Source organism: Lissotriton vulgaris, unplaced genomic scaffold, assembly GCF_964263255.1.
Source record: "Lissotriton vulgaris unplaced genomic scaffold, aLisVul1.2 SCAFFOLD_1619, whole genome shotgun sequence".
Lineage (NCBI taxonomy): Eukaryota > Metazoa > Chordata > Amphibia > Caudata > Salamandridae > Lissotriton > Lissotriton vulgaris.
In genome coordinates, this window is record NW_028242499.1 from 421,380 (window position 1) to 435,537 (window position 14,158).

Genomic DNA, 14,158 nt, shown 5'->3' on the forward strand with positions numbered 1-14,158 from the left:
TGTATTCTAAGACAGGTGAACGCGAAGACTTTGGGCATGCCCCTGGCGCCGCTGGGTTCTAAAGCCCGGTTCTTCAGCAGAGGCATCCACCGTGCCTTGTCACTGGTTGCCAGCCCTTCCTTTCCCTTCCTCTCCCGCCTCACACTGAGGTAAGCAACATCAGACACATCCCCCAATAACCAGTGCCGCTATTAGTGCTACCACCTCTCTAAGTATTTCCTTATTTCTTCTCACACATGTACCACCCAGCTGGGTCCAGTGTGAGTATTGTATCTACTTTATTTCCACACCAGTGTTCTTCACTAAATGCACGTGGCTGCGCATATTGCTCCTTAATCGTTCAGGTAACGTCTTGGCCCTCCATTTCTTGATACATGAAATACGCACGCTCGCCTTGATAGGTAGCTGATGCCACTCTCCCTTTCAAATTTTCAGATGTCCTTACATTATTAGGTCCTGAAGAGACCCCACACCCGCAGAGGGGTCGAAACTCTGTCGACTTAAAAGAGAAACGAATCACTACATCAGCACTGTTTAATGAACACAGTGTTTGGATAAATAGCTACTATTTTAAATAGTCGTTTCTCGTATGAAGGAAACCAAATTGTATATGTCACTGTTGTCACAAATTCGCTCTTTTTTGATTTTTGGTTCCAATACACACTGGGGACACAAAGCACTATTTTGTTGTATATATGTGTAAACTATGTGAATAATTGTTATAAATTGTAAATGTCCAATTAAACTGTATTCGTTTTCCTCTCTGTCTGACATCCGTATGGTCCAGTTCGAATGCCATCGCGCAGTATAATTATCATTATTCTTTTAGGATTTTTTGCCACAAGAACCACTGTTTCTTGACATACAGTTCCAGTAAGTATAGCCTCGTTTTGAAGTTGACCTAACTAGCGAACACTCCAGGATTAGTGACGTCAGCGTTCTACTGCCTTTCACTGTAACAAGTCTTCAAGGCCTTCTCATATTCTTTCCCAAGAGGAGCCAGGCATCTGCTCGTTCGCTGCTGTCGAGAGCTTTGCATAACATCACGTGACCTAGACTCTGCTTTCTGCATTATAGAAAATGTATAAAAGATGTGCAATTTTATTTATGTGAATTAAGCATTATATGCTCCAACGGCTCGGACAGCGAAGCGCTGGTCAATTGCTTTGGGCATTCGCACTTAGAATAGTTTTACTGCTTGGTAGATTTTTGCCATTAAATATGTATTAGGCTTCAGCCGGCCTCTCAAAGTGTTATTTTTTCTCCTACACGAGTAATAGAAAAATGTGACACTACGAGTCTCAGATTGCAAAGTGCTACTGTCAAAAAAGCACAGACTGGAGGAAGGTGTCTCATATGTAAGGTAAGCAGATGTAAAAGCAAAATCCAGGAATGGAAAGGGGGTGTGCTGCTGGCTTGGAGCCATCTGACCCCCCTGCACACATGCCATTTTGGTAGCAATGTGCAAATGTGCTTTTTCACCGCAAAACCTAACCTTTGGTATTTTTGAATAGTTTTATTTTTAGCACTGCCTATAAGAAAAAAAATCACTGCAGTAATTACATATCGAACAATTGTGGTAACCACATGGGATGGGACATAATTTTGAACAAATGGAGATTAAAATCCATTACGGGTTTTCAAACGAACACGTCCGTGCACTATGGTAAATGATTGTCACTCAGGACGCTTTTGAACTGGAGGTAACTTTTTTATGTGAGCTTGCTGGCAAGGGCAATGTAGTTAAAAACTTACGTAGTGAAACGAAAAAAAATGCTGAACAGTAAAAAGATATCGAATTTCCCAGGTGACGAATTTCCCAGTGTAACGAGTGAGTGTATGACCCACTCCAGGATTTTTATCTGCCCAATGGGACTTAAGCTAAAAACCCAAGGATTAAAAAAAAAAACTGGAATGGCTGACCCGTTCACGATTCGACCTGGAAACACTTGGGCTCTGACGTATCTCAAGTTGTTACCACAGAGAAAAGATAGGTTTAAGAGTGAAAATCCGAATTCGACACACCATATGTATATTTATTTATCAGTTGGTAAAAGACTGCTAGTGGGCGGAATTGTGAGCGGGACAACAGCGCCGCCTGCTGGAGCAGACCGCAAGGGCAGTGCTTGAGCAAGCTCTCATATCAGGTGCTGAGTAGGCAAGGCCAACTCTATGTTCATAAGTGACTTGCACTCTCGTGGTCGGTTTAGTACGTCGGGTTCCCTGTCGGCATCTCTCAGTCCCTCGCCATGCCGCCCAAGACTAGAAGAAATGGAAGCCGGGCCCAGGGAAGTAGCAATTCGGGACAGGCCAGCTCGGATAAGTTTAGCGTTTCACAAGAGCAGAAACGCGACAAAATAGAGTTTTTCATGCGAGAATTTATTAAGCAAGGTGAGCATGTTCGCCAAAGGCTTGTTGGTTTGTGGGCGTTGCAAAGGCTTGGGGTTAGTTGCAAAACGCTTGGCGGGCCAGTGGATAGCTGTATTTCAAAGAGTGAGGGAAAGACATAAGGGGCTAAGTGCATACCCAACCCCTTTGATGACACCCAACTATCTAGATCAAAATAAATACATCGGGGCATTTTATTTCAGAAATCTCAAATTTTCCAGGCGCAAGTACCTCGTTTAGTCCAGGTTTTTCCTTTGCATTCTGGGACTTGTTATGGGATCAAATGGACTACAAATCCCAGGATGCATAGGAACACCCTATTGGCTGCGCTACTCGCACATGAAACTGGGGAATTTGAGTTTTGTTCAATTTCTCTGTTCTCTTGGATTGGTGAGGTGGAAGTTGCAGCTAGAAAAGAACATAAAATGGTGTCATTTGTAACTTTAAATCGATTGTGAGTCACTTGCCTAAATTGGGAGGAGCTTTGGCCTGTGTTCATGTCTTCTGACCCATTCAGCCAGTTCTGTTTTTTATTTTATTATTTAACACCATGCTGTGTACTGGGACGTGTAGATAAGGTTTTACATTTTTAAATGTAGGGTAAAAACTTGCAAACTGTTGGATAAAAAAATCAAATATCACGAGGGCCACTTGGCTGTCATATGGTGTGAGTAAAAGTTTCAAAGTGTGTGGAGAAGACCCAGTGAGTGAAAATTTTGCATAGTGTGTGGGCGGTCCTGAAGGGGATGCTTTTCTTAAACATGTGGGCAGACTATGGGCTGGCCCCCTCCCTCTGTATCACCACAGCCACTGTTTCTGTCCTTGGATTTTAACCCATGAATCACTGTCTTTTTTTAGGTTTGTTAGTTCAATGGAAGTAAGCCAAGACTGCAATATGTGAAATGTGGTGAGTTATCACCCCAAAGACAGGACTTGAAACAGTGGCTGTGATGAGTGTGGCTCGCAAAGTGTGGGGCAGGCTTGGTGGAGCAGTTGTTGCAAAGATTGTGTGTGCTCCAGACTTGGAGTATCAGTTGAAAAGAGTGAGGGCCAGGCTTATGTGAGCTGAGAGTTGGGGGGGGAGGCTTGGAGAACTGTTGTTGCCTAAAAAAGAGGTGGGCTTACAGCATGTTGTGGAAAAAGTCCTCTGCTTCAAAAAAGAAAAGATGTTCTCCCCCACCTCTTTAGATTTATATATGTATACAAAGTGCCGTGGGCATCAATTAGTCTTAATTAGCGCGTCTCGCAATAAATGTGATTATTGAAACAATATAGAGAAATATTTCTTAGTTCAAAACTACTAACAAACAAAAAGTCTGACAAGGGTTTTGTTGATAGTGTATATTCTCCAAATTCTCTGCAATCATCAGTATAACATTATATACAAAGTGCAAATGACACAGTGCTCTAGTGAGTGTGAAAGTATATAAAACATGGATATAAGACACTGTACACCCCTGGTTCAACAAGCAGTCTTGAATGAGATCCGATAGCGTGTCAATCCATATATATATAACAATCACATTGGATATAGGAACCAAGAGGAAGATATCGATGTTTTGACCAAAGCTGAATGAGCGGGTCTCGTCGGACTAAGTCGTTTGGCTTAGAATGTGCAGGATATGGAGCCTGAAACCCAAAAGACACAGGTGTCAGTACTGGATATTTCCACCCACAAATTACGTAGGCAACAAGTCTCAACGTTAAACACTACTCGCCGTTGAGAGTGTGAACCGCCTAGTGTGCCACTTCATGCAATTGTCAAGAAAACTGGCAACAAGTCTGGTCTGGATAGGACCTAGGGAAGTCAGCCCTGCGAAGGGTTCATCACTGCGATCCTCCTTAAATGTCCCAACTTAAGTGACCCAAAGGTTGTTCAAACCTAACAAACCGGCAACAAAAGAGGGGAACTATGTAAATTTAAAACTAGGAGGTTCCTAGTGTCTACCTCACGCATAGTTGTGGTGGAGCTCAAGGGTGCAAGATTAGTGCTGTAACCCTTTGTAAGCTCAATAAGCTGTGTCTAGTGACAGTCCTGTATGAGTGAATTGATGTGAAAAGGTAGAACAGGTCAGTGGAAGCACGTACAAGCGTATATGCTCATGCCATCAGTGGGGCGCACACCATGTGCCGTTCTCAAGTAACTCACCAACCATACTCAATGATGAGATCAATAGCACCTTGTGATCGCGCTGAAACAAGGGGAAGCGCGTTACTGCCCACAATGAGAAGAGTGAGAGGCTACTCTATATAGTGTGTCTGTTTCTGGTCTCCAAACAACCACTGTTAAAGAGATTACAACTCACATTGACCCACGTGCAGCTGCTGCATGATTGTGCTCCTCTTGGTACACTTGCCAGTATCAATGAAGTAACACGAATCCATTGTAATCTACCCACCTCATTAGATTGTCCTGCCCTTTGTTTTTCAGCCAGTCAAAAAGAACATTTTAGTTCTATCCGTGGTTTCATAGCAGATACTGTGTGTGTCATATTGACATAAAAAAATCCTATTGCTCTCTACAACACCTGACCATCATGCCGAGGGGTGCAATTTGATACAAACGCCACAAAAAAAATGTAAGTAAACTTTCCACTTTTTTAGTTAAAATACTCCAAAGGTGGTCTGTTGCCTTTCTGGAATTGCAACATGTTAACCACCACCAACCGGTCTGTCAGTAGTGCCATACGCTTTCATCCAAAGGAGTTGTTTCATGTGATCGATTTGCTGAGCTTGTGTAGTTTGTGGATAGCCGAAGTATCAAGCTGCTAAGCAATGTGAACTGTTTTTGGGGTCACCGCTGTCCTCCTGGAGGTGCAAAATGTTCTTGGTGTCACTATAGGCAGTAATTATTCCCACCAAAAGGACTAAGTGGGTCTATAATAAGGTTAGTGGCTCACTCAAGAAGTTCTCAGCCGTTGATCAAGGCAGAATTAATGTCCTTTGCTTGTAAGAGGCAAACAGATCTATTCAAAGGGCATCAATCTGCCCATAATGTGTTGTCAATGGCTGCGAATGGCTTCAAAAGAATTGGTGCATCACTGTGAACTGTATCGCACAGTATCAGACATTGGTTTCTGATATCGTGTAGGCACTAGTTTGGTCCCTCTCTGGTCCTGACACAAGACCATGTTGGAGAACAAGAGATCTTTGAGTGGAGGGCATATGTGTGTTGGGTGCACACACTTAACTGTAACTGAGTAACTGAGTGACGGTTGATGCCAAGTTGAGCACCATGTAAATGGCTGTTAGGGTTGTGGTTCTCCTGCAGTCAGCCTCCATTCAGGAAGGATACAATGACCTGTGCTTGAAAGCATAGTGAATCATATCCTTTGCTTGATCTAATTTGCTTGGAACTTTTCCCTTTAAAAAAATGTTTTTCTGTTTGAAGATTTTTACCTCTTTTCCTTTATAGGGTAAGTTTCTTCTGCCATGATGAAACTCTCCCTGTGGTCAGTCACCTCACATCAGGGGCCTTCTTTTTTGGGCTCCCAAGGAGGCAAATCCTGATTGACACCTGAACAGTCCAAGCGGGCCTAAATTTGGACTCCTTGCTCGAACAGCCTGTTTGATTGAGAAGTGGCAGACAAAGGTGTGCTTCTCTTGCTTAGAAGAACTTTAATTTTAAGTAAAATCAGTTCTAACTTGATTTAATATAGTGCTTCATACTACATGCCTGCAATTTCTGAGATTTTAGAAATAATAGAAGTAAAGGTGTTTTGGCTTGCTCAGATTTCTTGTCTTGGCCACTGTAGTTGCCTATACTGCCTTCCATGAACCAGTAGTTGCACACTGGATGAACATCAAGGAGATGCTCTACATTTGTGTTGGAACAATGAACTACTAGGAGCAGCCCTTGGGCAATGCAATACATGGAAGACTAGGAGCTAGAGTTTAATGAGTAACGGAGGCCACCTAAAAGCTATGAGATCCCTTCAGCTGGACTGGATGGCAGGTAAAGCAGATTGGACCAGCATTACCTGTGTCATGGAGCAACAGAGACTTAACTTAATCACTGGTGAGGTTGCACCCCCTTGTCTTCTATACTTCTAATCACCTTACTGGCAGTTCCCAGTCTGAGGCACTTGGGCCACTCCTCTTCAGAACCTTGGTTTAGTAATGGGTCTCATTCGCTGGAGCTGGTTGTCCTTATTATGGGACTAATCAATACCTCTTTCAGGCAATGCAGATATCAGAGAAATACCTGTGAAAGTCCCCATGACTCCAGTTGGAACAGTGAACCCTTGTGATCCAGTGAGTGCCTCTAACCCCTTGGGGGCCACCGCCAGCAAGGAAAAAATAACTGAGCTGGCTGTTTAGAGGTGTGGGTGCCTAACGTTGGGTACCCCAGAGGAACTGGCAAGTTCTGATCGCTTGTACATCCGCCCCTCAATGAAGACAAAAAAGAACGGTGTGGTTTTTAACATATCTCTGAAGCCAAGCTGTGAACTTTGTACAGCGGTTACTGAAGTCCAATAGCTACTTTATTAAATATACTCTTGGCACCCTAGGGAGTGAATTTGGAATTTGCTGGGGTAGGACTTTCACTGTTTTGGTGATTGGGATTTTCAACATTTCAAACTGGAAATTCAGCAGCTGGTCTTCAAACTACTGTGTATAGCATTCAGGAAATCATTGCAAAAGAGTGCAGACATATTGTTGCAAAGGTGGTGCATTTGTGTTACTACTTTTTTTTTTCTTTGTGTCTGGCACCTGTTCCATTGACCAAGACCATTCCAAATTATTAGACAGCTTTGGGACTCTTCAAGTGTCCGAGCATGGCCCCCATGGCATAACATTGGGTATCTGAATGTTGCTCAAATATTCCTGTGTGGGGGTCATTCTATTTTAAGTTCTGTTCACATTTATAGTAAGTACTTTTTCAAGAGCTTGTGGGAAAATTGGTTCACACCCATGTTCACTTTCTATCCTCTGGTAGTTTGACCTCAGCTGTGTGGTGAGTCACTCTAAACGTGTCACACACTGTAAGCTAGTTAAATTGACCTAGGATTTGCATCTTATAGCACCTGCATTTTTTAATATAAGATCAGATGCTTGTGAACTGCTGGGGTAAGGGGCTCATGGATGCTTGTAGGAGAAATGTATGGAGAGTGTGTATCAGCTGTACATGCTGCATGTGTGGGTTATGGGACGAATGGAGTGACTGTATTTTTTTTATTGTGTGGGGAAAGGAATCCATTTTGGATCTTGTGTGTGTGTGTGTGTGTGTGTGTGTGTGTGTGTATACGGTAGAAAGCTGGAGATCAGTGTCTGCTAGACCGATGTAGACTGTAGGACAATTTTTGAGTTCATATGAAGAGAGCTAGGCTTCTTCTAAAGCAAAGAAATGGACAGATGCCCATTAGAGCTATAGGGACCATTCCTCCCACCTTTCTGCCTCATTTGTTCCCATTGAGACATTACCGCCAACAAATTGAAAAGCAGCTGAGGGCGGAGGCCTCCTCTTCTTTTGTTCTTTTGTTTTGGTTCTCTCAATCACTCCACTCTTTCCTGCTGACAGTACAGAATAAAGACGGTGGCTTGACCTGTTTGGTAGAGATGCTCCAATTGTTAGGAACACTCTGAAAGCAGTCCAAGATGTTGATCAGTGGAATACACATGGTTTCCAAAAGGTAGATTATAGTGAGAAACTAAGATCAGTGTGCCAGTATTCTCATGGTCCAATGACCAGACACACTCAGCAGGGTAGGTGGGAATTACTTGAGGGCACAGCTATTATTTCTAATTTCTGGCTTCCTATCTGGTATGGACAACGTGGACAAGACTGGTTCTAGGACAGGTGTTGATTACCTCAAGGAAAGGAGGAAATTCCTGCCGGAGAAAGGGACTAGCTGAACTGGATCCTCTGAGGAGAAACCTGCCTCGTGGAGTAGTCGGCTGTTTACGACATTGCTGTGCAAGGTACTTAGATCTTAATCCTGCCGAAGAAACTGCAACTACCTTGATTGAAGAGGCCAATTTGCTATATAAAAAACCCCTGAAAAAACAGGGCGGCCAGAATGTGTGAAGGAGGACACCGCCTAGAGAAGGGGTGCGCAGCTGTCCAGATATAAGATCAACCAGTGTGTGCCAGAAGCCCCCTAGAAGGTAATTCTGGAGCCTGCCACCAGGAAAGGAGCACAGGATCCAGAGTGGTTTTTCAGAGATGCCTGCTGGGGTCTTACTTTGGTAAAGGCTCTGGCTCAACATGGCAGAGGTTACATGGTCTTGAGTCTTTCTAGGCACCCACGTAAACCAAGGTATGGGTAGTAAAGAGCCTATAACAAAATTGAGCCCGACTCAAGGTTTGCTTAACCGTGGGGGAGAACCCATTATTAATATCACATTTTCTGAGGTCTGGACACATTTGTTCCTCTCTCAGGCGAGGTACAGGTTAAAGTTAAAATGCATTGAATCTACCGAAAGGTTGTGTTTTGTCTGTTTAGATAGAGGCCTTGGGTTAATGTTTCAATCTTGTTAAACCCTTTCTGTCTGGTTTGACAAACCTGAATGCATTGTCAAAGGCAGTAGGCCTTTTATATTGATACTGATTATTGTGACAGTCTGGAGACGTGTGAAGCATTTTTTTTTCATTTATTGCAATCTGCCTAGTTAGGGATTTCATGTTTCCCATGTTGGAGCCTGCAGGCATGCAATTTGTGTCTAGGTTCCTTGCAGATAATGTTGTCAGGCTAGGTTAATCCTTTAAGTTTCCCCCTGTAATAAATGTTTAGAGTAGATCAGTGGTTTCCAAACATTTTAGAACCACAACCCACTTTTAACAACAACACATTTTCCTGACCCACCTACCTTTAATGGATGTGAGGAGCGATTTTTGGATGCAACGAAAGCATGTGTGGTAGTGCGTCGTTTATAGAAAGCACCCTTTCCATTGAAATGGCCACTTACTTTGGAAAGCCATACAGTTTTACTGATATTACATAGCAGATAGCATTCAAACGATAATATGTGGAAATTGTGTTTCTGTGAATATTTGTCACTTGTGAATTTATTTATTTATGTGCTTATATAGCGCAGGACTCGACCTCCTGAGGGGTATCTCCGCGCATATGTTATTCCAGGGTGTCTAAGCCAGAAACATGAGATGCGCAAATTTTAGGGTGTCAAGAACAGGTGTGTCTTTAGAGATTTCCTAAAAGCCTGGAGGTTGGTGTCTTGATTTGCTTTGATCCTATTTAAATCTGTTTGCAACACTTCAGACTTACAAGAAAGTGCTTAATTTGTGCTTTCTTAACCCCTTTACTCCTAAGGCATTATTCCTGCCCTCATTTAATTTCCATTGAAATCAATGGAAAGTCCATGACGAGTTACCCTTGTCATTAGCGGCGAAGAGGTTAACTGATGAATGCATTTACATGAATTTACATGTAGTTGTGTATGACAAAAAAGAAGGCCACCCTGCCTTTTTTTCTTTTATTATCCAGGTATTACAACCAGGTTGTCGCATAATTCGCTTTAAAAACTCCTTTCCCTTTGCTGTCTGACAGAGGAAAGTAAACACCAATTCAGTGTCAAATAAGCAGCAATGTGTCAGAAGACCTAGCCTGACATTTGACCTCTGCTTTCGAAGCAATGGCAAATGTGACAAGATAAACAACAAATTTACAGGCATCTGTAAAGATTGCTTGGACCTTTTCTGACCCACCTAAAATCGTCTTTTGACCTACAGCCTGGGAAATGCTGGAGTAGATGATTTGTACCCTGGTTATCTGCAAGTCCCTTTAGGAAAGGATTCTAATTGTTAATCTGCCACAATCATTTGTACTATCTGCTATTTGTTAGCTGAATATTCTGTGTGTGTCTATATGAAATGCAAAAGAGAGCAGGGAATCCTAGGTGGTTCCCAAGCTTTAGGCAGAGAGCAGTTGGTTTATTTGGAGCACTCTACAACACCATCAACACTTCAAATCTGCTGACCTCAAATGGCCTATTTTTCTAGGAGTTTTTTAGCATAGGATTAGCACCTTGCCATCCATGATGAGCTGCAGTGACAAATCTTGCCATTTTTACAGCAAAGTCTTTAAGCATAGGAGAAGCAAGTGCCATCCAAGCCGAGCTGAAATATGACACAAGCTTTATACCATTTCAGGAATAGTATTACACCTTGGGATTGGTAGAATACCATCCAAGCTGACCTGGAATGAATAAAAGCATTGTTTTGACCTGTACTAGTTACAGCCTTGTGTCTGGCCAAAGTTATAACTCTGTCGAGCTCTAATAAGTGTGAAACACGTGTCCGGGGTTGGTTTTATTTCTTGTGTGTGTGTGTGTGTGTGTGTGTGTGTGTGTGTTTTTATTTTCACTGAAAAAACAAAGGTTAAAGTATCTTTATAGTTAGATGGAATATTCAGCAACAACCTAACATTCTAAACTTGAAAAATCGAAGACATTCACCAGTCATAGCTATTTCAAGTAAATGTAACTCGTGCCGTAAGGTAACTATAACTCCTAACCCTGCCAGTTTTCTCATCAAAAATGTAATTGCAAATGTTGCACTAATACTATCAATGATGGCATAGATGATGTCCTGATTGATGAAATATGTGGGATATTTAGCAGTTTAGGGTGAGGGTGCGAGTTAGTCACCTTAGGGCAAGAGTTATAGTTACTTGAGATAACTATAGCAGGTGAATTTGTGGTTTTAAAGTTTGAAATGTTAGATTGTTACTGAAATATAATCCTAAAGTTACTTTAACCTTTATTTTTTCCAGCGAATTTCTATAAAAAAATATATAAAGTAATATTTTGTTCCCGTTTAGAAAGTCAACCCCCTGCTGCGCATGGCCTTTGTCCAAGTTCTGCTTATCACCCCTCGCAGCCAGGCCATGTGGCACCCACACCCTGCAGGCAGCCAACCCTATGCTACACATGTGGCCACCCTCCCACTGCAGGCTGCCAACCCTATGCTGCACACCACCTTCGGGGTCCCCCTCCCCAAGTCATTAGGCCCAGGGGGACCCCATTTCCCAGGGCTACATTCAATTTAAAAAAGGGGAGGAAGAAGCCAATCCCACTCCACTAGCCTCATTGGGCCCCAGGAACCCCATCCCCTGGAGCCACATTCAATTAAGAATTCCCCTGGGCTGCATATTATTAAAAAGAGTAGGGGGCCATGCATACCCCCTCTTGAGCCTTCAGAGGCTCCGGGGACCCCATTCCCTGGGGTTGCATCTTATTTAAAAGGGGGACCACGTGGCCCCTTTCCCTCTGCCGCCTTGGCCCCTGGGGACTCCATCCATCAATCCTCTGTTTATTATAGGTGGGTTCCCTGGTACTCACCCAGGGCACCCACCAAGCAGCATGTTGGGGGCTGAGGGGGGAGCCCCAGGACCCCTTCAACCCCAGCCAGCTCCCCTCATAATGTGAGAGCCGGTATTGCTCTCACCTGGTGGGACCAACTATTTATGCTTGTTCCCTCTGGTTAGAGCAATATCTGTTCTGTTTTCCTGCTGCAGGAATGTGGGCAGAGAAACCGAACAGAAGTATGCTTCCAGACAGGGAAAACACTTTTAAATCTTCTGCTGGGTGGAAGCAGATTTGCACGTTTGCTCCCGACTGGCTGGAGATTTAAAAATGCTCCCACCAAACAGGAGTAAACATATGGTTCCTTGCTCACGCTCAGGATACAGTAACTGAGCTGACCCGGGAGATGGGGCTCCTGGGACCTTTAAAGGCTCGGGGGGGGGGGGGGGCTGCACACACACCCCTCTTTTTTTTATTTTTTATTAAACAGTTGCTTCAGACACCATTCCACATAATACGGAGACAGGGTACAATTTGGCAACAGTGATCAGAGGCAACAGTACAGTCCATACAAAAAAGACTTGCAGTTTCTGATCCCTATAACACTAGGTCCCCTCTCCCTCCTGGTCCCACCCACTCCAACTCTATATTGTTAAGTCCTGTACTGTGTCCATGGGGCCCAGATCTTTTCCCATTCTTTTGGGCATCCTCTGCTTTGGTAGATGACTTTCTCCACCTGTTGGCACCAGTTTAATTAATTTTTCCAATCCTCAATCCTTGGAATATCAGCAGCCCGCCTGTTAATTTTTGCTACTCCTAATGCAAGCCTGAGCCATGTTCTTGCATTCTTTGGCCAGTTTACCTCTGCTGTCACTACTATGTCCCACCGTGCTTCTACAGGAACCTGGAAACCCACAACAGCGGCCATCACTCGGGCTCTACCAGCTCAGTAGCGCTGAATCTTGGGACAGGCCCAGAGAATGTGAAAGAAGGTAGCCACCTCCCTGGCACACTGGTCTGTGTGACATCGGCCCATGCGGTGTTGAAGTGTTCTTGGGATATATGATCTGTAAAGTAACCGGAGTTGGATCAATCTGAAACTGGCTCGCATGGCAATCTCCCTATGACTTTGTATGACCTCCACCCAGTTGTTGTCCTCCAGTAGCCCTACCGCTGTCTACCATGCCTCTCTCAGGGGGGCCATAGGGTCTGGGTAGTTCATAATCTTTCTATGTGTGGGAGACAGCCTTGTCAATCATTGGGGTGATCAATAATCTGTCCTCTAGTGGGGAGTATTCAAGGGGTAATTACTTTATTTGTTGATTAATAAAAATCATTATAATCAGGAATAAAGCACAATAGGTTATTTTTTGCTGGAAAAACATAGTTTTATACTGAAAAGTTAGCAGCAATAATAGAGATCAGCAATGAAGGGGTGCATTTGTGCTAATGGCTGGAAGACGATTCCAAATTAAAAAATGAAATAATTTTCTTCTTGGCAGGCCTACAAAGTACAGGTAAAAAAAGAGGAATTTTTAAAAACCATTTATCGTAAATCTCAAATTTGTTTCCTATCTGTTGGACTTGGCCCTTTTGGCAGGGTCATCCCTGAACTTTTTGCCTTCCTCCAATATTCTCTCTGACCTGTTTTTGTTGGTTTAATGACTCTGGGCACTTTACCACTGCTGACCAGTGCTAAAGTGCATATGCTCTCTCTATATAAAGTGTAACTGTGATTGATACTCCTGATTGGTTCATTGGATTTACTGTCAGTCCCCAGTAAAGTGCACCAGGAGTGCCAGGGCTTGTAAATGCCAATACTGCTAGTGGGCCTGCAGCGCTGGTTGCGCCACCCACAGAAGCAGCCTTTTAAAATGTGTCTAGGGTCTGCCATTGCAGGACCTGCGTGCAGTCTGGTACTGTCATACTTGATGGGCAAGTGCACACACTTGCCAGCCCCTAAACCTTCCCTTGACTTCATATTGGTCATCCCTATGGTAGGCCCAAGGGCAGGGTGCAATGTAAGTGTAAGGTAGGACATGCCCTGATGCGTGTGGCATGTCCTAATAGTGAATTACAGCCAAATTCGTTTTTCACTATTGTAAGGCTACCTGTTCCCTTTAGGCCAGATGGGCTGCTGGAATTATTACACTCTATAAACCCAGCAGGCTCAGGGAACATGGTAGAGAGTCATGTTTAGCATGCCTGAACTCGGAATAATAAAAGACATCTTTTAGTAAAGTTTATTTTAATATCCTGTGTTTGCAAATGCTTCTTTTAGAAAGTTAGCATTTGCTTGCCTAACCATTTCAGCCCGCCTCTGCTTGGATGTGTATCTGACTGTCTGGGTTGTATGCATGACAGGGCTGGGGGACGACAGGTGGTGAATGCAAGATTACACCTTAGTGGGAGGTAGGAGTGCCCCTGGACTCTTAATCAGGCTGTGCTCTGCCACCACAATGCTGGCTCCGCCCCCTGGGGAGCGACTGATGACTCAGCCGGCACC

At 43.6% G+C, this 14,158-nt stretch overlaps 1 protein-coding gene across 1 annotated transcript in view; it reads left to right on the forward strand.

Moving 5' to 3' along the window:
* Positions 1-1,887: 1,887 nt before the first annotated feature.
* LOC147668945 (borealin-2-like) overlaps positions 1,888-14,158 on the forward strand; it is a 143,992-nt gene continuing 131,721 nt past the window's right edge. The window contains exon 1 of the mRNA XM_086948328.1: positions 1,888-2,391. Coding sequence (XP_086804454.1) covers positions 2,250-2,391 — 142 coding nt within the window. The 5' untranslated portion in view covers positions 1,888-2,249. The remainder of the gene's footprint in view (positions 2,392-14,158) is intronic.